At 44.3% G+C, this 24,358-nt stretch overlaps 4 protein-coding genes and 1 pseudogene across 14 annotated transcripts in view; 2 read left to right on the top strand and 3 right to left on the bottom strand.

Moving 5' to 3' along the window:
* LOC144697248 (uncharacterized) overlaps nucleotides 1-24,358 on the top strand; it is a 420,900-nt gene that overhangs the window by 282,228 nt on the left and 114,314 nt on the right. The window lies entirely within an intron of this gene.
* The window catches only part of LOC144697079 (uncharacterized), a 280,076-nt gene that overhangs the window by 232,342 nt on the left and 23,376 nt on the right, over nucleotides 1-24,358 (top strand). The window contains exon 3 of one of the 4 annotated variants that reach the window (XM_078568888.1): nucleotides 1,005-2,770. The exons of 2 other annotated variants lie outside the window; for them this stretch is intronic. In XM_078568888.1, the coding sequence (XP_078425014.1) occupies nucleotides 1,373-2,299 (927 nt within the window). In that variant the 5' untranslated portion in view covers nucleotides 1,005-1,372 and the 3' untranslated portion in view covers nucleotides 2,300-2,770. Of the gene's footprint in view, nucleotides 1-1,004; nucleotides 2,771-24,358 lie in introns of those variants that run through there. One more of the 4 variants, XM_078568889.1, reaches the window with a different exon arrangement.
* The window catches only part of LOC144697407 (uncharacterized), a 456,361-nt pseudogene that overhangs the window by 126,246 nt on the left and 305,757 nt on the right, over nucleotides 1-24,358 (bottom strand). The window lies entirely within an intron of this gene.
* The window catches only part of LOC144698452 (uncharacterized), a 48,755-nt gene that overhangs the window by 4,186 nt on the left and 20,211 nt on the right, over nucleotides 1-24,358 (bottom strand). Inside the window, 1 exon segment of the mRNA XM_078570394.1 lies at nucleotides 21,909-22,566. Coding sequence (XP_078426520.1) covers nucleotides 21,909-22,566 — 658 coding nt within the window.
* Nucleotides 5,115-24,358, bottom strand: part of LOC144697301 (uncharacterized) — a 273,518-nt gene continuing 254,274 nt past the window's right edge. Inside the window, exons 1-3 of one of the 5 annotated variants that reach the window (XM_078569266.1) lie at nucleotides 12,053-13,421; nucleotides 11,586-11,890; nucleotides 5,512-5,864 (exon numbers count right to left, since the gene is read on the bottom strand). In XM_078569266.1, coding sequence (XP_078425392.1) covers nucleotides 12,400-12,846 — 447 coding nt within the window. In that variant the 5' untranslated portion in view covers nucleotides 12,847-13,421 and the 3' untranslated portion in view covers nucleotides 5,512-5,864; nucleotides 11,586-11,890; nucleotides 12,053-12,399. Of the gene's footprint in view, nucleotides 5,865-6,724; nucleotides 6,831-11,474; nucleotides 11,891-12,052; nucleotides 13,422-24,358 lie in introns of those variants that run through there. The other 4 variants (XM_078569270.1, XM_078569267.1, XM_078569265.1 and 1 more) reach the window with 4 other exon arrangements.

Below are 24,358 nucleotides of genomic sequence, written 5' to 3' on the forward strand. Positions count from 1 at the left end.
ATTCTCCTTTATATATGTTTCTCTCTCTTTAATATGTAAATACCATCGGTCTTTGGAACTTTACCTTTCTGATACTATAAACATTTTTCATGTTGCCAATATTGTCAGCAACCTTTGGGAAAAATAAACACACTGATTAGCATTGCTTATCTGGCTCGTTGTAAAAAACCTAACGTCCCTTTGAAATCCAAACAACCCTTCACTTATCTAAAATTGCAAATTCCCTTCACACCTTACATGCTAAGACCACATCGATGTTTATAAATTAGCATTTCGAGTACATTTCTACACCTAATTTCTTTTCATAAATTCAATCTTGCAGTCTCCCTGACTCCAAATGTAATTAAATCACACAGAGAAAACCATCCACACTCACACCCATAAACCTACTTGACAATAAACCAGAATAATAGTGTGAAAATTATCATACTTTTGTAATGGGGGACACTTTAGATATAGTTAGTTTTGTACTAAAGTTTTGTAGTATTTAGTTTTGTACTAAAGTTCATTTGTTATCCTTCTAGTCTTATAGGACAGTACTGTAGCTACCTAATATATTTCCAGTGAGTCATTATGACACAGGAGTCCATTTGACAACTCAAGTCCATACTGACTCTCTGTAGAGTGATCCATTCAGTCCCAGTCCCATTTCCTTCAAGTGTCAATTCAATTTCATTCTGAAATTGTTGATTGTCTCTGGAACCACCAGCCTCATCGGCAGTGGGTTCCAGGTCATCACCGCGGGCTGTTGAAATAAAGTTCTTCCCCACTGCACCATGTAACTCTTATCATATAATAGAGAACTGTATTATACACATTTTTAGTGCAGTACTATTGGGAGTACATTAGATCCAGCAGAGTGAGAATGGAGTGAGAGTGTGTGGCATGGAGATTTACTGCTTTTGGGGAATGAGAGAGGAAAGAATGTTCGTTAGAAATTAGAATTGTCTGTTCTGAATTTCTATCCTGTACTGACAATAATGACTTTTTGTAAATTCCTTTAGCAGGATATTAGAAGGGGAGGATTTGCAGACAGCAATCTCAAACCAAACATCACGTCAAGATCTGACAGACTCAGTCAACTCATCGGGACCTGAATATGATCAGCCTTTGAATCTAGAAAGAGAAATGTTTGTCTGTTCTGTCTGCTTCAAAAGGTTTTAAGCATCAGTGTGACTGGAAAAGCACCGAGACACACACACCCGAGTGAAAGTGTTCCACTGCACTGACTGTGGAAAGAGCTTTAACCAGTTACTCAGCTTGAGAAAAACATCACACCATTCACAGCGGCGAGAGACCGTACACGTGTTCTGTGTGAGGACGAGGCTTCAACTGATCAGAGAACCTGGAGAGACACAAGGACACGCGCATCATGGAGAAACCGTGGAAATGCGGGGACTGTGGGAAGGGATTCAAAACCCCGTCTGTGTTGGAAACTCATCGACGCAGTCACACCGGGGAGAGGCCTTTCATCTGCTCTGAGTGTGGGAAGGGGTTCACTCAGTCATCTCACCTGCAGACACACCAGCGAGTTCACACTGGGGAGAGACCGTTCACCTGCCCTGAGTGTGGGAATGGATTCAGTCATTTATCAAGCCTGCAGTCACACCAGCGAATTCACACTGGGGAGAGACCATTCGCATGTTCTGAATGTGGGAAGGAATTCAGGAATACATCCCAGCTGCGGAGACACCAGCGAGTTCACACTGGGGAGAGACCTTTCACCTGCTCTGAGTGTGGGAAGAGATTTAGTGAATCATCCCTTCTGCTGATGCACAAGCGAGTTCACAGCGGGGAGAGGCCATTCAGCTGCTCTGAGTGTGGGAAGAGATTCGCTCGGTCATTCTACCTGCTGACACACCAGCGAGTCCACGCCGGGAACTGGCTCGTCTGTTCTGAATGTGGAAAGAGATTCACTCGGTCTTACGACCTGCAGACACACCAGCGAGTTCACACTGGGGAGAGGCCGTTCATCTGTTCCGTGTGTGGGAAGGGATTCACTCGGTCATCCACCCTGCAGATGCACCAGCGAGCTCACACTGGGGAGAGGCCATTCCCCTGCTCCAAATGTGGGAAGGGTTTCACTCAGTCATCCGACCTGCAGAAACACCAGCGAGTTCACACTGGGGAGAGGCCATTCACCTGCTCTCTGTGTGGGAAGGGATTCAGTGATCCATCCACCCTGCTGAGACACCAGCGAGTTCACACGAGGGAGAGGCCATTCACAGGCTCTGAGTGTGGGAAGAGATTCACTTGTTCATCCGAGCTGCTGACACACCATGACAGTCACACTGATTAGAGACCTTTTAGATGCTGTGACTGTGGCTTTCGATTGTGTGAATTGAGGTTAAGTATATACAGGTGGACATCATGGATTGGATAGTTACTTGAGCACATATAAAGAGACTGACATAGAGTGTAGTGGAGTCAGGAGGTATATACCCGTAATGTTTCACTCAGTGAATAAATCTATACCAAGTAAAGATTGGCTCCAGTTTCTTCCTTCACCATCAGGCTGTTAGGATTATAACATGGTAACAGAAAATGCATGTTTAATGGTGAAGGTTGGAAACTAAAGGAAAATAAAACTTCACACAGAAACTTACAACCTGAGTAGTTTTTGTGAGAAATGGCTGAAAGCAATTGGAAATTGTCAGGGTCTGATTACCCGCTGATGTTCTCGGAGTCTGAGCCACACGACCAGTGGAAGAATGAAGTGGATATGTGGACACGGGTTACATCTCTACCAAGGAGGAAACAAAGTCTGGTCTTGGCATCGTCACTTCCCAACAAAAGTAAATTCAGAAGCAAAGTATTTAGTGAGCTGGATGCCCATCAGTTGGATACTGACAAAGGTTTGGTGGTTCTATTCGGGTTCATTGATGAGATTTACAAGAAAGATGATCTACTGGATGCCTATGAAGCATAGTTGGACTTTGACAGGTTTCGAATGAGGGTGAAAACATCTTTAGCAGATCTGGATATCTCAACAAAAGACAGGATTGGAACAGCACTAATAGGTAAATGAACCCCTGGAATGACCAAGGAACAGTTAACAGGTGTTTCAGATCAGACTCAAAATATCATTATGTGATGAACTGCCCAAAGTGGAAAATCAGGGTCTTCGAAGTGACACATGACACAGAGAATTCTGAGGCTGAAGGTGATGATGATGATCATTCTGTAGGAATTGTACTAGTCACAAGGAGCTTTGGTGCAGTGATGAGTGTGTTAGTCACATACTCATTCAACTGTGCTGTGTTAGATAGTGGCTGCACCTCGACAGTGTGTGGATCAGATTGTGAACATGTTACCCAGATTCACCTCATAGTGAGGATCGACACAAGGTTAAGGAGTGTGAAAGTTCTGGTTTGGTGATGTCAACACATTGAAGTAACTAAAAAGAGTGGGGATTCCCTGCAAAATAACTGGAGTCAGCCTCTTTACCAGTGTTAACTATTAGACTTTACCCCGATGACACATTTGTGTAATTAATAAGGCTTATATTACCAAATTGTACTGTATGTAAGCTTAAAGATGAACAGTCTTCAATTGCCTGGCTCTTTCAGTTCCAGATACTGTAATGTAGCTTTAAGGAAAAAAAAACTGGTGTTAAGGTCAGGAAGGGGTCAGAGCACCAGGTATTCCAGGACACCCTGTTTAGATACAAGTTATAGTTCACAGTTAGAAGGGACTCCAAGCTGATTGGCTCAATTTGTTGTGGGGAAATGAGGAACACTTTTCCCATTGGTCAAGAATCAGAAATATTTGTTTAAGAAGTTGTTAGTTTTGTTGAACAGCTGCACCAACATGGGTTAAATGTTACAAAGTTACCTTCAAAAAGGTCCATTTGGTAACTTGCGTCCATGCTGACTCTCTGTAGAGCAATCCAGTCAGTCCCATTCCCCCTCTATATCCCCGTATCCCTGCAGGTTTATTGCCTTCAAGTGCCCATCCAATTTTCTTTCGAAATCGTTCATCATCTCTGATTGCACCACCTCATAGGCAGTGAGTTCCAGGTCATTCTCACTCGCTGTGTGAAAAAAACTTCTTCCTCACATCCCCCCCACATCTCTCACTTAAAACCTTCAACCTGTGTTCTCTCATCCTTGGCGGGAATAGCTTTTGGGCCTGTTGTAAGATGACAATTGGTCAATTTGGATCCTAGATTAATTTAATTGGATCCCCAATTACTTACACCACCTTCTCTCATACCTTAGACAGGTATACCACAGAACTGTTTGACACTATCCCTTTATCTGATTCTATACCATCCCTTATTCATACAGTTTCAAATGTTGAGGCTAATCAGAGCTTGAAGGTCTCTCTTGCCAGTACATTTATTATCATTGCACATTCTTTACACAGAAATTAAGGTTTTACATGTTCACAGCAAATAAAATTCAATCTTTTACTATAACTACTAATTCATTATTATTCAATCTTTGTTACTGTTTGTTAATTAAAACAGTAATTGCAGAAAAAAGAGATGTCGAAGTTTTTCATCTTGCACTCACCAGAACATTCGCAAGAATATCAAATGTGAAGGGCACAACAATTTATACTTATCAGTATAAATATACTTAACAATTTATCAGACAACTGGAAGCAAAGTCACGAGACCGGCCAGTCCAGCAGAAAGAAACCCTCTGTCCCTCCCACTTCACCACGTGTCAGAATGAACATGTTTCAGTTCTGGATGTGATTAACAGCAGCAAAACAGCAGAATCCAACCCCTGTAATCACTTGTGAACTCGCTGGGTTGTCAGCAGGTGTGGTGACTGAGAGAATCCGTTCCCACACTCAGAGCAGGTGAATGGCTTCTCCCCAGTGTGAGCTCACTGGTGTTTCCGTAGGCTCGAGAACTGACTGAATCCCTTCCCACACTCAGAGCAGGCGAATGGTCTCTCCCGGTGTGAACTCGCTGGTGTCTCAGCAGGTTGGATGAATCAGTGAATCCCTTTCCACACTCAGAGCAGGTGAACGGCCTCTCTCCACTGTCAGCTCGCTGGTGTCTCAGCAGGTTGGATAAGTGATTGAATCGCTTTCCACACAAAGAGCAGGTGAGCGGCCTCTCCTCAGTGTGAACTCGCTGGTGCATCACCAAGTTGCAAGACTGAGTGATTCCTTTCCTACACACAGAGTAGGTGAACGGTCTCTTCCCCCATGTGAACTCGCTGGTGTGTCAGCAGGTGGGATGTATGACTGAATCCCCTGCCACACTCCGAGCAGGTGAATGGCCTCTCCTTGGTGTGAACCGGCTGGTGTGTCAACAGGTGGGATGAATCCCTGAATCCCTTCCCACACTCGGAGCAGGTGAACGGACTCTCCCTGGTGTGAACATGCTGGTGTTTCCGAAGGGTGGATGAATCAGTGAATCCCTTCCCACACATGGAGCAAGTGAACGGCCTCTCCCCAGTGTGAATGCGTCGATGAGTTTCCAGCGCAGATGGGAACCGGAAACCCTTCCCACAGTCCCCACGTTTCCACAGCTTCTCCATGATGCAGGTGTCCTTGTGACTCTCCAGGTTTGATGATCAGTTGAAGCCTCGTCCTCACACAGAACATGTGCACAGCCTCACCCCTCTGTGAATAGTGTGATATATTTTCAGGCTGTGTAACTGGTTAAAGTTCTTTCCACACTCATTTCACTGGAACACTGTCACTCGGGTGTGTGTGTCTCGGTGTTTACCCAGTCACACTGATGATGAAAACATTTTGAAGCAGTCAGAACAGACAAACATTTCTCGTTCCAGATTCAACAGCCGATGATATTCAGGTCCGACGAATTGGATGACTCTATCAGATCTTGACACAACGTTTGGTTTGAGATTTCAGGCTGAAAATCCTCCCCTTCTAATATCCTGTAAAAAGTGTTTACAAAAATCATCTGTCAGGACAGGATAGAAATTCAGAACCGACAATTCTAGTTTCTATGGAACATTCATCCCTCACTTGTTCCCAACATCTGTAAATCTCATCCCACACACTCTCCCTCCATTCTCACTCTGCTGTATTTAATATACACCCTCCCAATTGTTCAGAAGGGGCCGATTCATGCTGATTGACAGATGCAAACTCATTGCTTCCTGTCCATAATGTGAAAATCGTCATATAAATTTATTTCCTGATCAGAGCTATCGGGAAAATCTGAAGAAGATTTTTTTAGGTAGTGATTTTTCATGATCAGGAACTTGCTGCCTACGAGGGTAGGTGGAAGTGGAGACGATTCATGATTTTAAAATGAAATTGGATGGGCACTTGAAGGAAATAAACTTGCAGGGGAACGGAGATATAGAGGGGGAATGGGACTGACTAGGTTGCTCTACAGCGTCGGCATGGACTCCAATTGCTAAGTGGGCTCTTCTGTGCTGTAATGACTCCATCTCTGTTACTAAAGAACCATAAATAACATACACTAGACATATCTCTGTCCTATATTAATTTACTGTCCCCTCAAATGTTAGCCATCTCCTGGGGAGACCACCCCTTTAATTATGAACATTAGGAATGTTAGCCAGACAAATAAATGTGTCAAGCTGAGGGAGCAAAGGATGTCAATGTCTTTAAGAGAGAGAGCGAGAGAGAGACCTGGGCCAACCTTTCCAGAGTCTGCACCCTCCCTGGATTCACTTACTTTCCCTTCAGTTCCTGCAAGTCAACAATTTCCCCCCAAGATGAGAAAAGAAATGGAAAGGGAAAAAAAAGAAAGTGTTTTACTCACAGATGTTGGATACAGGAGATGGTTTTAGTCTGTGTGAAGCTCACTCTTCATTCACACAAAGCCAGCGCTCTGATTGGCTGGAAGACCAGAGTCCTTCCGGTGCTCCAGACTTCCCATTGGTCAATCTTTCACCTGAAGACAATGAGAGGCATAACCCCACGCGGGAGGGACTTTGCCCCCCCCCCCGCCCCCAGCCACGCTGAGCTGTTGTCCAATGGGAAAGGAAGGCAAATGCAATGTTGGCATTTATTTCGAGAGGACTAGAATATAAAAGCAGGGATGTGCTGCTCAGGCTTTATAAGGCTCTGGTCAGACCACATTTAGAATATTGTGAGCAATTTTGGGCCCCGTATCTCAGGAAGGATGTGCTGGCCCTGGAGAGGGTCCAGAGGAGGTTCACGAGAATAATCCCAGGAATGAAAGGCTTAACATATGAGGAACGTTTGAGGACTCTGGGTCTATACTCGATGGAGTTTAGAAGGATGAGGGGGGATCTGATTGAAACTTACAGAATACTGAAAGGCATTGATAGAGTGGACGTGGGGAAGATGTTTCCATTAATAGGAGAGACTAGGAATCGAGGGCACAGCCTCAGAATAAAGGGAAGACCTTTTAGAACAGAGATGAGGAGAAACTTCTTTAGCCAGAGAGTGGTGAATCTATGGAATTCATTGCCACAGAAGGCTGTGGAGGCCAGGTCATTGAGTGTATTTAAGATCGAGATAGATAGGTTCTTGATTGGTAAGGGGATCAAAGGGCACGGGGAGAAGGCGGGAGAATGGGGTTGAGAAACTTATCAGCCATGATGGAATGGCAGAGCAGACTCGATGGGCCGAATGGCCTAATTTCTGCTCCTATGTCTTATGGTCTTATGGAAGGGCTGGAAGACCGAACAGACAATGGCCGCCGGTCAATCAGAGCGCAGGCTTTGCGCAGGTCCCCATCTTACCCCCGCACATGCACATTCATGCCCAAAACCCGCAGGCTCACATGCGCAGTCCATCATCTCCCCAGCACATGCGCAGCTTACCCTCTCCCTTGGACATGCGCAGTCCTGGGCCGCCCGCCTGCGTGGCGGATAGAGCGATTTCCCCAGCGCGTTGGATTGTGGGAGCTGCGACCGCCATTACTCACCCAGAGCCCAGTCTCCAAACTCCTGGGACTGGGATGGAAAGTGGGGGTGGGGGGGGGGGGGGGGTGGGGGAGGGGCGCAATGATCCCGCCCTGACACCAAGTACATGGGAGTAATCACTGGATTTGATTGTGATGCCCCCTTAGCAAAACAGTTTGTTAACTTCAGGTGTAAAGATTTAGACACCTGGGTGACATATTGGGGAGGGCAATAGGTGAGTGTGAAACTGAACCCGAGAGTCAGTACCTTCAGGGGAGGAGAATTGGTGAAAAAGCTGGAGGAGGATAGTAGCTTGAATTAGTGTTTCAATAATAGGGTGTAGGTAGCCTGTGATCACTGTCTCCTAATTTTTTTTATTCGTTCTAGATGGATTAAAAGTATTCATTTAATACCTCAACCTTGGCCCCTTCATCCATGTGTTAATTTCCTTTAGGTCCCTAATTGGACCTATTCCACTTTACCACCTTTTTACTATTTATATGTCGATAGAAGACTTTGGGATTCCCCTTTATGTTGGCTGTCAGTCTTTTCTCATAATCCCTCTTCGCTTCTGTAATATGTTTTTTCACCTCCCCTCTGAACCGCCTGTATCCCTCTTGGTTCATAATTGTATTTTTTACCTGACACCTGTCATAAGCGCACTTTGTCTTCTTGATCTTTATTTCAATCTCCTTTTTCATCCAGGGAGCTCTGGATTTGTTTGCCCTACCTTCTCTTTCAATGAAATATACCTTGACTGTGCCCAAACCAATTTTGTGAAGGTCGCCCATTGTTCAACTGCAGTTTTTCCTGCCAATCTTTCGCTCCACTCTATCTGGCCCAACTCGGCTCTTGTCCAGTTAATAATTCTTACTGTGGATTGCCTATCGTCCTTTTCTATCATCATCTTAAAACATACAATACAATGATCACAGTCCCCTAAATTTAAAAAAAAATTCATTTATGGGATGTGGATGTCACTGTCTAGGCCAACGTTTATTGCCGTTTCCTAATTACACTTATTCAGAGGGCATTTAAAAGTCAACCACATTGCTGTGGGTTTGGGGTCACATGTCAGCTAGACCATGCAAAGACAGCAGATTTCCTTCCCTAAAGGGCATTAGTGCAGCGAATGGGTTTTTACAACAATTGACAATGGTTTCATAATCATTATGAGGCTTTTTCATTCCAGATTTTTATTGAATTCAAATTCCACCATTTGCTGTACTGGGATTAGAACCTGGGTCCTTAGAACATTACCTTGGGTGCCTGTATCACTAGTTCAGCGACAATACCACTATGCCCTCGCCTCCCAAAAAATGCTTCCCAACTGACATTTAAGCCGTTCCCTGGTTCATTCCCCAGGGCACTGCCTTGATCAACCAGAGTCTGGTTTGCATTTAAACAAAAGTTTGGCAGTAAACCATTTCCGAGATCATTGTGCATGGCAACGCCTCTGCCAATCAGAGTCTACTTGCCAACCAATGAGCACTCTCTTCCCATGCAATATAAATTGTTGTTCCATTTACAATTGGTATTCTTGCAAATTGTCCTGATAAGTGCAAGACAAAAAGCATTGACATCATGTCTCTTTCTTCAGCAGTACTCAGGTTCTGTGCTGCCAAATGACTATTAGTACTGGATTACTTGTTTAGAGCTACACGGGGATGTGAGGAGAAACTTTATTTAGACAGTGAGTTGTGATGATCTGAAACTTGCTGCCGATGAGGATAGTGTTAGCGGAGAAAATCGATAATTTCAAAATGAAATTGGATGGCCACTTGAAGGGAATAAACTTTCAGGGCAACGGGCATACAGAGGGGGAATGGTACTGACTAGATTACTCTACAGAGAGTTGGCAAGGACTCAAGTTACCAAATAGACTCCTGTGCCTTTATGACTCTATGATTGGAAATATATACAGCACTATATTACAAGACTAGGAATAAAATACATGTTCTTAATTACAGAACCATAAATAATATGTACCATTATAATAACACTAGACTATACTATATCCTATATTGCTATAATGTCACCTGAATGTCAGCCACCTCCTGAAGAAACCACCCCTATAATTGTGAACATTAGGAAAGAAACCATCCTTTTGGCCAGACAAATAAATGTGTCAAGCTGAGGGAGCAAAGGATGTCAATGTCTTTAAGAGAGAGAGAGAGACCTGGGCCAACCTTTCCAGCGTCTCCACCCTCCCTGGATTCACTTCCTTTCCCCTCAGTTGCTACAAGTCAACAATTTACCCCCAGAATGAGAAAATAAATGGAAAGGGGCGGGGTGGGGGGGAAGAAAGTGTTTTATTCGCAGACATTGGACTCAGGAGGAAGTTTTAGTCTGTGTGAAGCTCAACCTTCATTCAGAGAGAGAGGAGCAGCAGCTTTACTGGGCAGCAATGAGCAGGTGAACAAACTCATTGTCCAACTTCTGCATTCAGACAATGGGGGAAGCTCTGATTGGCTGGAGGACCAGAGTCCTTTCGGTCCTCCAGTTGTTCCCATTGGTCAATCTGCCACATGAAGCTAATGAGGGAGCAGAATCCCACGTGGATTTTGTTTCAGTGACAAATGTACCAATTTCAAGCTGCATCAGTGTTTGCTTTGAAAATTGTTTGGATTTCTTTCAGACCCCAAGAAGATCAATGTCAGGTCCCTGGTATCTGCCCGGGTGCGGCGGTGAAGGTGGGGGGGGCACAAGACCGGGCCACAATGCCACAAGGGGACAAAGCCGGGGTTCCCGCTCTTCTCGAAGATTCCTCGGCTGGGAGGGGAGGAGTCGGGACATTGACTGGGAATCTGCAAAGCCCACCAGAGTCAACAGGCGACACTTATTAAGGATGTTTCCCCCCCATCGCTTCACATCTGAAAGTTCAACTGGCAAATGGTGGAGCCAACTTGCTGCCAGAGCCAGGGTGTGAAGGGTGGACACTGAGAGGCTGTTTCCCCCTGGCTGGGGAATCCAGAACACGGGGGCACAGTCTCCGGATAAGGGGCTGATCATTTCAGACTGAGATGTGGAGAAATTTCTTCTCTCAGAGGCTTGTGAATCTTTGGAATTCTCTTATCCATCTGGTTCACCAATGCCCTTCAGGGAAGGAAATCTGCCGCCCTTACCTGGTCTGACCTACATGTGATTCTGGACCCACAGGGATGTGGTTGACCTTTAACTGCCCTCAGAAATGGCCGAGCAAGACACACAGTTGTACCAAACTGTTACAGAAAACTCGAATCAGATAGACAGCAGCGGTCCCAGAAGGTGGCTCACCACCCTCCCCTCATGGGCAATTAGGGATGGGCAACAAATGTTGGCCTTGACAGTGACGCTCACATTCTGTGAAAAAATAAAAAAAGCTTCCAGTTCTGACTCACTGCCCATGACAAAAAAGAAGAACAAAGAGGCCACGCTGTCTCATTCAGTAACTTGAAAACACCCATTATCGGTTCACCTCTTCCTGAGCCTGACTGGCTTCTGCTGCCTCGCTCTCTGTGGAGATTCTCACTGACCGTTTCTGGTCACTTTTTTCCCCAGGCACCAAGCTAGAATGTTACCATCCCGGTCGGGACTGTCAGTGTTTAAAGAGAAATCTGAACACCCAGTAATTCACTGAAAGTTTTACGCCACAAAATGTAATGTTTTTAAACAAAAACAAACTTTATTGTAAAGAAAAAAATTGAACGAACTACACACTAGGAACTTAACACTGTTTTGTAATTATTTAAGTTGTAAACCCCGTCCTACCTTTGAGCATCATTCCATCAGCTTTTGGCTAAGCGACCCTCCAAAATTTCTTTCAGACCTCACAACTGTGGATTCCTCAACTCAAGCGTGAGCCTCACTGCCTTCTTGACCTGACTTTGACCAGACAGACTGCTTCTCCCCAGCCTGCTCCAACTGCATCTTCACAGCTCTTTCCAAGCTAACTGCTCAAGCTGACTGGTTCTACCACAAGGCCTTTCACTGCAAGGGTCACTGTAGATTTCATCCACCAACTCCAAGCTCAACAAATCTTCCAGCTTCTTTTCCACTCAACAACTCCAATTTAGCTGCAAATAAAACAAGAGCAAATCTGGCTGCTTTCCGTGAGAAACACCCAGATAAATTAATCAAAATAACCTTCTAACCCTCGCACAGCTCATCGTCATGGAAAATTGGCATGCTTTAGAAGGTTCCAAGCAGAAACGCAAACTAAATACCATTTCATTTACCTTCAAAACACCCTTTGTTCCTGTGATCTATATGAAATAAGTAGCTAAATACTCGCAACAAGTGTCAGAGCATCAGCCCACTGGAAACAAAGTCATGAGAACAGACAGTCCAGCAGAAAGAAACCCTCCATTGCCATCTGCCAGAATGAACATGGTTCAGTCCTGGATGTGATTATCAGCAGCAATAACGGATTCCAACCCCTGTAATCACTTGTGAACTTGCTAGTGCTTCCGCAGGTTGGATAATCGATTGAATCCCTTCCCACAATTGGGGCAGAGGAATGGCCTCTCCCCGCTGTGAAGTTGCCGGTGGGTAAACAGGCTGGACAACTGAGTGAACCCCTTCCTCACTCGGGGCAGGTGAATGGCTTCTCCCCAGTGTGGACTCGTTGATGTCGCAGAAGGTTGGATGATTGAATGAATCCCTTCCCACACTCCAAGCAGGTGAACGGCCTCTCCCCAGTATGAAGCCGCTGGTGTCTCAGCAGATGGGTTGACCGATTGAATCCCTTCCCACACTCGGAGCAGGTAAATGGCCTCTCCTCAGTGTGAAGTTGCTGGTGGTACAGCAGGGTGGGCAAATCACTGAATCCCTCACCACACTGAGAGCAGTTGAACGGCCTGTCCATGTGAACTCGCTGATGTCTCAGCAGGTTGCATCGCTGAGTGAATCCCTGCCCACACTTCGAGCAGGTGAATGGCCTCTCACCGGTGTGACTGCGTCGATGGGTTTCCAGCTGACATGGGAACCTGAAAGCTTTCCCACAGTCCGCACATTTCCATGGTTTCTCCATGTTGTGAGTGTCCTTGAGTCTCTCCAGCTTTGGCAATCAGTTGAAGCCTCATCCACACACAGAACATGTACAGTCTCTCCCCGTTGTGAATGGTGCGATGTTTTTTCAGGCAGTGTAACTGGTTAAAGCTCTTTCCAGAGTCAGTGCACTGGAAACACTCTCACTTGGGTATCACAATGTCTTTAAGAGAGAGAGAGACCTGGGCCAACCTTTCCAGAGTCTGCACCCTCCCTGGATTCACTTCCTTTCCCTTCAGTTCCCGCAAATCAACAATTTTCCCCCAGAATGAGAAAAGAAATGGAAAGGGGGAAACATTGATTTCCTCACAGATGTTGCCCAGAGGAGGAAGGTTTAGTCTGAAGCTCATTGTCCAACTTCCGCATTGTGACGTCCACAATGGAACCCTGCCTGAATCAACCAATAGGAATCACTCTGCTCCGCGGTGACGTCTCGGGTTCCAGCCTGCAGGCCATGCGCGCGGACGCGGGAGCCCCGCCCCCACTCATTGTTCCCCCTCCCCCTCCTAGAGCCAAGGTTACCAGGCAACCGGCTACGGCCAGAGCGAGAAACCGCTCGGAGAGCTCGAGAGAGGGGAAGCTGCGCATGTGCGGGAGAGAGCCCGCCCCTTCCCGTCATGCTGAGGGATTGACCAATGGGAAGTTGGAGGACCGGAAGGACTCTGGTCCTCCAGCCAATCAGAGCGTGGGCTTTGTGTGAATGAAGATTGAGTTTCACACAGACCAAAACTTCCTCCTGTGTCCATCACCTGTGAGGAAAACACTTTCTTTTCTCCCCCTTTCCATTTCTTTTCTAGTCTTGTAATAAAGTGCTGTAGCTACATTATATATTTCCAGTCATAGAGTCATTATGGCACAGAAGGACTCCATTCAGCAACTCGAGTCTGTGCCAACTCTCTGTAGAACAATCCAATCGGTCTCCTTCACCCTCAATATCTCCATTCTCTCTCCCAGAAGTTTCCTTCAAGTGCCCATCCAATTTCATTTTTAAATGATTGATCTTCTCTGCTTCCACCACCCCTTAGGCAGCAAGTTCCAGGTCATGACTGCGCGCTGTCTACATTTTCATTATGTTCTTTCATGGGGTCTGGGTGTCACTGGTTAGGCCAACATTTTAAATGCCCATCCCTAATTACCCTTGAGAAGGTGGTGGTGAGAGACCTTCTTGAACCGCTGCAGTCCATGTGGTGCAGGTACACCCAACATGCTGTTAGGGAAGGATTTCCAGGATTTTGACCCAGCAGCAGTGAAGGAACGGCTGATATATTTCCTAGTCAGGATGGTGAGTGGCTTGGAGGGGAACTTGCAAATGGTGGTGGTGGTGTTCCCATGCATCTGCTGCCATTGTCCTACTCGGAGGTAAATAAAGTTTTTCTTCACATTCCCCTTAAGCAAGTATCTTAAGCAAGTGATACAGTGCAATATATGACACATTTTTCATGCTTTAGAATAGCCACATATATGGTTGACCACCTGCTTGAAGATTTTCAGGTCTCTGTGTCCTTGAGGGGAAGCAGTGAGCATGGATCTATCGATCAGCATGAATCAGGAGAATTGGGAGGGTGTATTTAAGGTACAGCAGAGTGAGAATGGAGGGACAGTGTGTGGGACAAAGATTCACACCTTTTGGGGAGTGACAGAAGAAAGAATGTTCCACATGAACTAGAATTCTCAGTTCCAAAATTTTATCCTGTATTGATTTTTACAAACTCTTTTTTACAGGTTATCAAAAGGAGAGGGTTTTCAGACAAAAATTTCAGAATAAACGTCATGTCAAGATCTGACAGTGTCACTTCATTCATCAGAATGCGAATACTCTTAAGCTTTGAATCTGGAAGGAGAAATGTTTGTCTGTTCTGTCTGCTTCAAAACATTTTAAACGTCATTGTGACTGGATAAGTACCGAGACACACACACACCTAAGTGAGAGTGTTCCAGTGCACTGACTGTGGAAAGAGCTTTAACCAGTTAAACAGCCTGAAAAAACATCACAGTGCAGAGAGACTGTCCCAGTATTCCGTGTGTGTTCGAGGCTTCAACTGATTGTCAAACCTTGAGATTCACAAGGACAACCGCACTATGGAGAAACCGTGGCAATGTGGAGACTGTGGGAAGTGCTACCGAATCCCATCTGAACTGGAAATTCATCATCGCATTCACACTGGGGAGAGGCCTTTCATCTGCTCCGAATGTGGGAAGGGATTCACTTGGTCATCCCACCTGCTGAAGCACCAGCGGGTTCACACCGGGGAGAGACCATTCACCTGCTCTGAGTGTGGGAAAGGATTCACTGGGTCATCCAACCTGTGGACACACCAGCGAGTTCACACCGGGGAGAGGCCGTTCACCTGTTCTGAGTGTGGAAAGGGATTCGCTGACACATCAAGTCTGCTGACACACCAGTGACTTCATACAGGGGAGAGGCCATTCATCTGCTCTGAGTGTGCAAAAGGATTCTCTCAGTTATCCCACCTGCAGAAACACCAGAGAATTCACACTGGGGAGCGGCCATTCATCTGCTCTGTGTGTGGGAAGGGATTTGTTCATTTATTCAGCCTGCGGGGACACCAGCGAGTTCACAAGTAATTCCAGGGGTTGGATTCTGCTGTTGCTGCTGCTGTTAATCACATCCAGGACTAAACCACATTCATTCTGACACTTGGTGAAGTGGGAGTGTTGGAGGGTTTCTTTCTGCTGGACTGACCGGTCTCACGACTTTTGCTTCCGGTGATGATCTTTGAGCCTGGGAGTGCACGTTTCCATTGAATTGATCTGCAACAGCGATGAAACACATTTGTTTTATCCTGGATGGTAAATTGTCTTTTTTCTACCACGACAGGTAGATCTAAAATAAATACATTTGTCTCTGTTCCATTGCGTCTACAGCACAGGGCCAGGCCAGTCGGCTCAATTGGTTTCTGTCAGTATTTATGCTCCACATGAGCCTCCACCCACCCCTCTTCATCTCCCCCATCAGCATATCCTTCTATTCCTTTCTCCCTCATGTATGTATCCAGCTGCCCCTTAAATATATTCATGCCGTTCACCTCAACCACTCGCTGTGGTTGTGAGTTCCACATTCTCACCACTCGCTGGGTAAAGAGGTTTCTCATGAAATCCCTATTGGATTATTGATCCCCTTCATAACCTTAAAGACTTCCATCAGGTCACCCTTCAGTCTTTTTTCTAGAGAAAAGCAGCCCCAGCCTTTCTTGAGGGTTAAATGCTCTCAGTTCTGGTATTATTCTTGTGAATCTTTGTTGCCCCTTCTCCAGTGCCTCTATTTCCTTTTTCTAAATGGAGATCACAAATGTTGACAGTACTCCCAGCGTAGTCTAACCATAGTTCAAAACAAGTTGAACATAACCTCCCTGCTTTTCAATTCTATCCCTCTAGAATGGAACCCTATATCTGGGCCCCACACTTTAAGAAAGATGTGAAGTTCTTAGAGCGGGAGCAGAGGAGATTTACGACAATAGCACCAGGAATGAGGGACTTCAGTTAGTTGGAGAGACTGGAGCAGCTGAAATTGTTCTCTTTAGATCAAGAGCCATTAGGACAGAGAAGGAGGCCATTCAGCCCATCGAGTCCATGCCAGCTCTCTGTAGAGCAAACCAGCCCCACTGTCCCATGTTATACCCATATCCCTGAAAGTTTATTTCCCTCAATTCTCCACCCAATTTCCGTTTGAAATCGTTCACCGTCTCCGCTTGCACCACCCACACAGGCAACGAGTTCCAGCTCATTACCACTCGCTGCATAAAACAGTTCCTCCTCATACCCCACTGCATCTCTTACACAAAACCTTAAATCTGTGACCCCCCTCGTCCTTGTGCCATCAGCGAATGGGAACAGCTTTTCTTTGTCCATCTTATCTACACCTGTCATAATCTTGTACCCCTTTATCAAATCTCCCGTCAACCTCCTGTGCTCGAAGGAAACCGAGCCCAGCCTGACATCTCCATAAAGAACAAATAAATTACGTTAATCTCTGTAATCAAATGGGTATGTTTGATTTCTGTTTTCAAGATATGAGGAAAATGTACTGGGTAGTAAAGAAATTGGAATAACTCACCGTGGGTGTAGTTCAGTGGAATGTAACAATCTGGTTTCCACCTCCATTCTAGTGAAAGGCAAGAAAGTGTTGATGAAATGAATAAGTTGATCGCTGTATCTTGGCAAAATTTGTATCCTTTGCCTATGAACTTCTTTTAAAGAAAACCACACACGGGTCTTCATTTTCTGATTGTTTTATTGATCCGAAAGGTGTAAAAGGGGCCAAACTTCAGCAGAAATCTGGCAGAGCTGAGAACAGACGACTTGCTATGTGGGAACAGAGGAGATAAACAGCTCCCAGAGGATAGAGAAAACAAGAGTGCCTTGAATCCTAGACAACACCTGGATGTCAAGGCCACCATGTTTTCGCTGCTTGGCATGGGAATGCTGACTCCCTCTACCGGGGACGGAGCATGGGAAGCCAATTGTTTGAGAGTTTGATGTGGCTTGGGCAGGTACAGATGGTTCAATGACAGGTTTTGTAATTGGTCCATTCAAATGTTAGCTCAGCAATGATTGGGCTAAATCAGTCTCCATAGACTTTGTGATGTAGAAAAGTATCAGAAAGGATTCCCCGAGCACAGAGATTTGTAGAGGTTTTACATATTGCATTGACTGGTGCCATGGCATCTGGGGCAGACCAGGGAGCATTTACGCGGAGATGGTGCTTCTACCCAGAGTGTAATGGTAATGCTGCTGCACTTTGATACTACTGCTCAGACATGAGCATGTGTCAGGTCTTATTTATACTGAATAAAATCTAACCACTGTCACCAATAGGATTATCACTGTGAATCATTTCAGAGTTTGGGAAAAGGGGATAAAGGGTTAATTGACTCCCTGAACCCCATTTTCTAACATTGCTGTGTCAAAAATAAAATCTCATCTCCCCCTCTGGCTCCTTTGCCAATTACCTTAGAGGGACTCACTTTCTATTAAAGAGCCTGCCAACTCCTCACACCCACTTTCCCTAAAGTGCAGAAATCTAATCATGAGAAGCCCAGCAGAATAAAATATTTTTACTAAGAAAAGTTTATTAATGAAACAGAACATGGTTAAAAAAAACAGAAAATTACTTGAGGATAAAAGACAACCAGAGTAAAAGGATGTGCACAATGTTCTGGACCCAAATGGTTTCTGTTCGGCTCCTCTGTACCCTGTTCCCCTGACTCCTGCTTTGGACACAGGGGCACTGAACCCCGGGGGTCGGGTCACCCCCTCCCGCGCCCCGATTGGTTGGAGGCCCATTTCCCAGTCAGCCCTCCAGCACCTTCCTGTCTCTTTATTAGTGCGATGCCCATGCAGTTTCCCAACAGGCGCGCAGGCCCCGTTATTCTCAGCTAAATTCAGCCCTCAGCTCGTCGCCTGGCTGTCATTGACAAGAGCAATAGAGAGTCAGAAAGGTGCTGGAGGCTCAAATGGTAACTCAAAACTTGTGGCTCTAAACCAACACTTCAACATTTGTCCATCAAATACTAGTTATTTATACTGGGGTTTTTATTATGAGATTTAAGCACTGGAGGCAAAGGGCGGAGGATTTTAAAGGGTAACTTTCTGTTTTTAATGTTGTATTGTCTAGAGTGTCATCTGTGGCTCAGTGGATCACACTCCCACCTCTGGGTCAGAAGGTTGTTGCTTCAAGTCCCAGCCCAGGGACCTGAGGACAAATATCACATCCAAACTTCTGAGTGCCAGCACTGGGGGAGTGCTGCACTGTCAGAACTGCTGTCCTTTGACCCAACAGCCCTGTCTGCTGCTTCAGGTGGACTTAGAACTTCCCGGAGCCACTATTTTGAAGAAGAGCAGGGGAGTTATCCCCAGTGTCCGAGCGAAAATTTATCAGTCAACATCACTAAAAACAGATCATCTGGTCATGACCACATTGCTGTTTGTGGGATCTTGCTGGGTGTAAATTGGCTGCTGCATTTTCGAAATTACAACAGTGACTGCACTTCAAAAGTATTTCATTGTCTGTAAAGCACTTTGCAATATATTGTGGTCGTGGAAGACACTATATAAATGCAAATTTTTAAATTTTACATTTATATTACATAATCCTGTAATCTGTAATTTAACTGATTTCTGCTATCCCCAACTTGCCATTTAATAAAGTCACTTATGGTTCAGACAAGACATTGACTTTTACAACTTCATGTGGGTGATCAGTCTGTAGAAGCGTAACCCTCTCTGGCTCCTTCTTTGACAGTAATTCTTGAGGAATTCGGCCTCAGGAGTCTGGCTCCATCTTTGACAGTAATTTCCTTGGAACTCGGCCTCGGGAGTCTTCAGTACTTGGCTAGCAAGGGAGACGTTCAGAACATCTACTTTTATCCCCAAAGTGACCATTACCTCACATCAGAGTTGGACCAGTTGTAAGATGACAATTAGTCAATTTGGTTACTAGATTAATTTAATTGGATCCCCAATTACTTACACCACCTTCTCTCATTATCTTAGACAGGAAGACAATAGAACTGTTTCATACTATCCCTTTATCTGATTCTATACAATCCCTTATTCATACAATTTCAAATGTTGAGGCTAATCAGAGCTTGAAGGTTTCTCTTGCCGCTACATTTATCATCATTGCACATTCTTTACATACACAGAAATTAAGGGTTTACATTTTTACAGAAAATGAAATTCATTCTTTTACTATATTTACTGATTAATAATTGTAACTCAGTTAAGGCTCACTACTTATTCAATCATCTATTACCGACTGGTAGCTAATTAATACAGTAATCTTGAATAAACACATTTGGTTAATACAAGATATATTGGTTCAAAAAGACAGCTTGTGGAAGACAATAGCTTTATTTCTTACTGATTTTGATTGTTTTGAAAAATGAGCTTTATTCTTGAGCTGGACTTCGACAGAATATGAAATCCTTATCAAAATTAGAAAAGAATGTCTTTGTTTAAACAATTACTGCTAGCTCTGCAGTGTCGAGAAACATTGAGGTTTATACAGTGTTAATTTTTAAAATAAAGATCCAGCCTTTAGAAAGTAATTATCTCTTACATTGCAAGGTTCATTACTGAATAATCATTTGTTTCATGACTGCCTTTCAATACGAAATCAGTATATAGTTAATAAAGTTACAGAATGTGAAATGGCTGCAGCAAGCCACATGTTAGGGTTTAAAATGGCTTCCTTGACCTTGTTACTCATAACAATGAATATGGTATGAAAGTGATTGAATTTTAAAAGTAAATTTGATTACCTAGGCCTACGTACAGTTTCCTACATTACAACTGTGACTCTACTTCAAATGTGCTTTGTTGACTGTAAAACATTTTAGGAGGTCCTGTGGTCATGAGAGGTGCTATAGAAATGCAATTTATTTCTAATTGTCTGCATACTTGGATATTTAAGCTCAGTCCCCTCATCAAAATCATTGATAAAGATTGAGCTTTAATTTTGTGTAATAACCATGTCTTTGATGCCATTTTGAATACTCTCTGAAAATCAAAACACAGTTATATCCTGAATTATTTGTATGAAAACACAGCGAGTTGTTCTGATGTGGAATGCACTGCCTGAAAATGGTGCGAGGAGCAGATTTGAATCTATCTTTGAAGAGGGAACAGGACAGATCCTTGAAAGAAAAACAAAACTATAGGACAATGGGATGAATTGGATAACTCTTTCAAAGAGCCAGCATGGGCATGATGGACCAAATAGCCTCCTTCTGTGTTCTATGAGCCTCGTGTGCAGTTAAAGTGAGTGGTAATGACCTGGAACTCATTTCCTATGAATGTGGTAGAAGCAGAGATGATGGAATGTTTTTGAAACGAGATTGGATGGGCACTTGAGAGAAATAAACCTCCAGTAATACGGGGATAGAACGGGGCAATGGGACTGACTGGTTTTCTCTACAGGGAGCCGGCATGGACTCAATGGGCTGAATGGCCCCATTCCCTACCCTAATGACTCTATGACCTACAGAGTGAAATTTCAGTTGCTCCAGTCTCTCCATTAACTAAACCCCTCATTCCTGGTGCCATTCTCATAAATCCTCTCTCCAGTCTCTCTGAGAACTTCACATCTTTCTTAAAGTGTGGGGCCCAGATATAGGGTTCCATTCTAGAGGGAAAGATAGATTTGAAAAGCAGGGAGGTTATATTCAACTTGCTCCGAACCATGATTAGCCTACGTGAGTACTGTCAACATTTGTGATCTCCATTTAGAAAGAGGAAATAGAGGCACTGGAGAAGGGGCAACAAAGATTCACAAGAATAATATCAGAACTGAGAGCATTTAACCCTTAGGAAAGGCTGGGCTGCTTGAATACATTTAAGGGGAAGTTAGATACACACATGAGGGAGAAAGGAATAGACAAATATGCTGATGGGGGTGGGGGAGATGAAGAGGAGTAGGTGATGTTTCATGGAGCAGAAGTACTGACATAGACCAACTGAGCTGACTGGCCTGGCCCTGTGCTGTAGACTCAATGGAACAGAGACAAATGTATTTCTTTTAGATTTACATGCAGTGGTAGAAACTCGCTGGTGTCTCAGCCGGGTGCATGAATGGCTGACTCCCTTCCCAAACTCAGGTCAGGTGAACAGTCTCTCCTCATTGTGAATTCGATGATCAGTTGCAGCCTCATCCATGGGTAATCAGACCCTGACAATTTTCACTTGCTTTCAGCCATTTCTCACAAAAGCTACTCAGATTGTAGGCTTCTGAAATTTTACTTTCCTATAAATTTCAAACTTCAGTATTAGACCAGCTTTCTCTGTTACCATGTTCTAATCCTGACAGCCTTAGGGTGGAGTCAATCATTATTTTTGAATAGATTTATTCACAGTGAAACATTACAGGTATATTCCTCCTGACTCCACACTATGTCAGTCAGTCTCTATTCATGTGTACTCATGTAAATATCCAATCAATATCTACTTAACCTGAATAGATACAGTTAACACCCACAGTCAGAGTATCTAAAAAATCTCTAATCGGTGTGACTGCCATGGTGTCACAGCAGCTCCGATGAACAAATGAATCCCTTCCTACACACAGAGCAGGTGAATGGCCTCTCCCCAGTGTGAACTCGCTGGTGTGTCTGCAGGTGCACTGACTGAGTAAATCCCTTCCCACACTCAGAGCAGGTGAATGGCTTCTCCCCAGTGTGAACTCGCTTGTGTCTCTGCAAGTTGGATGAATCAGTGAATCCCTTCCCACATGCAGAGCAGCAGAATGGCTTCTCTGCATTGTGAACTCGCTGCTGTATCTGCAGCAGGGATGACTGAGTGAATCCCTTTCCACAGTCAGAGCATGTGAATGGCCTCTCCCCGGTGTGAACTCTCTGGTGATTCTGCAGGGTGGATGAATCAATGAATCCCTTCCCACACCCGGAGCAGGTGTATGGCCTCTCTGCGCTGTGAACTCGCTGGTGTAGCTTCAGGTTGGATGACTTAATAAATCCCTTCCCACACACAAAGCAGGTGTACGGCCTCTCCCTGGTGTGTATGCGTCGATGAGTTTCCAGATCTGACGGAGCTTTGAATTCCATCCCACAGTCTGTACATTTCCACTGTTTCTCCATGGTGGGTGCCCTTGTGACTATTGAGGTTTGAATATCAGTTGAAGCCTCGTCCACACACAGAACATGTGTACAGTCTCTCCCTGCTGTGAATGGTGCGATTTATTTTGGGCTGTTTAACTGATTAAAGCTCTTTCCGCAGTTAGTGCGCTGGAACCCACTCACTCAGATGTCTGCATCTCGGTGCTTTTCCAGTCACACTGATGTTTAAAATCTTTTGATGCGGACAGAAAAGGGAAACATTTCTCCTTCTATATTCAAAGACCAATGATATTCAGGTCCTGATGAATTGAGTGACTTGTCAGATCTTGACTTGATGTTTGGTTTGAGATTTCTGTCTGTAAATTCTCCTCTTCTAATATCCTGTAAAAGGAGTTTACAAAATTCAGTGCAGGGTAGAAATTCAGAACAGACAATTTGAGTTTTTCTGGAACATTATTTTCTTTCTCATTCCCCAGAAGTTGTAAATCTCCATCCCACACACTCTCCCTCTGTTCTCACTCTGTGTACCTGATATTCACCCTCCCAATTGTCCTGAAGGTGCCGGTTTATGCTGATCGACAGATCCATGCTCAGCACTTGCTGTCCTGTACACAGAGACCCTGAAATCTTCATGCAGGCTGCTCGCCATATATCTGTCTATGTTACTGGACTAAAATTGTGTGCAATATTCAGTTAAGTCAGACTTATTAGAGATTTGGTGGTGGGGGGAGTGAGGGAGAATTTTATTCAGGGAGCGGGTGGACATGACCGACAACAACATGAGACCTAGAAATTCAGAACAGACAATTCTAGTTGCTACGATCCCTGTGACATGAAATATAGAATATATTTATATGTATATGTGTGTGTGTGTGTATACATGTATATATGTGTGTGTGTATATATATATGTGTGTGTATATATATATATATCGTGTGTGTATATATATGTGTGTGTCTGTGTGTATATATATGTGTGTGCATATATATATGTGTGTGTGTATATATATGTGTGTATATATACGTGTGTGTATATATGTGTGTCTGTGTGTATATATGTGTGTGTGTGCATATATATATGTGTGTGTACATATATATGTGTCTGTGTATATATATGTGTGTATATATATATGTGTGTGTGCGTATATATATGTGTGTATATATGTGTGTGTGTATATATATGTGTATATATATATATGTGTGTGTGTATATGTGTGTGTATATATATATGTGTGTGTGCGTATATATGTGTGTGTATATATATATGTGTGTGCGTATATATGTGTGTGTGTACATATATATGTGTCTGTGTATATATATGTGTGTGTGTGTATATATATATATGTGTGCGTATATATATGTGTGTATATATATATGTCTGTATATATATATATGTGTGTGTATATATATATGTGTGTGTGCGTATATATGTGTGCATATATATATGTGTGTGTGTATATATATATACATATGTTACATCGCTACAATGCTATGGGACCAGTAATATTATCTCATGTAGTTTATGACAGACCCAGAAATAATTTGGGCTCCGCGACCTCGTCTGGTCGAACAGGGATTGACCAATGGAGAGAGATGAGAGAACGCAGGCCAGGCGCGCGGACACGGGAGCCCCGCCCCCACCCATTGTTACCCCTCCCCCTCCAACTCCTCGAGCCAAGGTTTCCAGGCAACCGGCTGACGGCTCCGGCCAGAGCGAGAAGCCGCTTGGAGAACTCGGGAGAGGGGAAGCTGCGCATGTGCGGGGGAGAGCCCGCCCCTTCCCTTCAAAATGAGGGATTGACCAATGGGAAGAGTTGGAGGACCGAAAGGACTCTGGTCCTCCAGCCAATCAGAGCGCGGGCTTTGTGTGAATGAAGATTGAACTTCACACAGACTAAAACTTAAT

The sequence above is a fragment of the Cetorhinus maximus genome, chromosome 23, assembly GCF_964194155.1.
Source record: "Cetorhinus maximus chromosome 23, sCetMax3.hap1.1, whole genome shotgun sequence".
NCBI classification, from domain to species: Eukaryota; Metazoa; Chordata; class Chondrichthyes; order Lamniformes; family Cetorhinidae; genus Cetorhinus; species Cetorhinus maximus.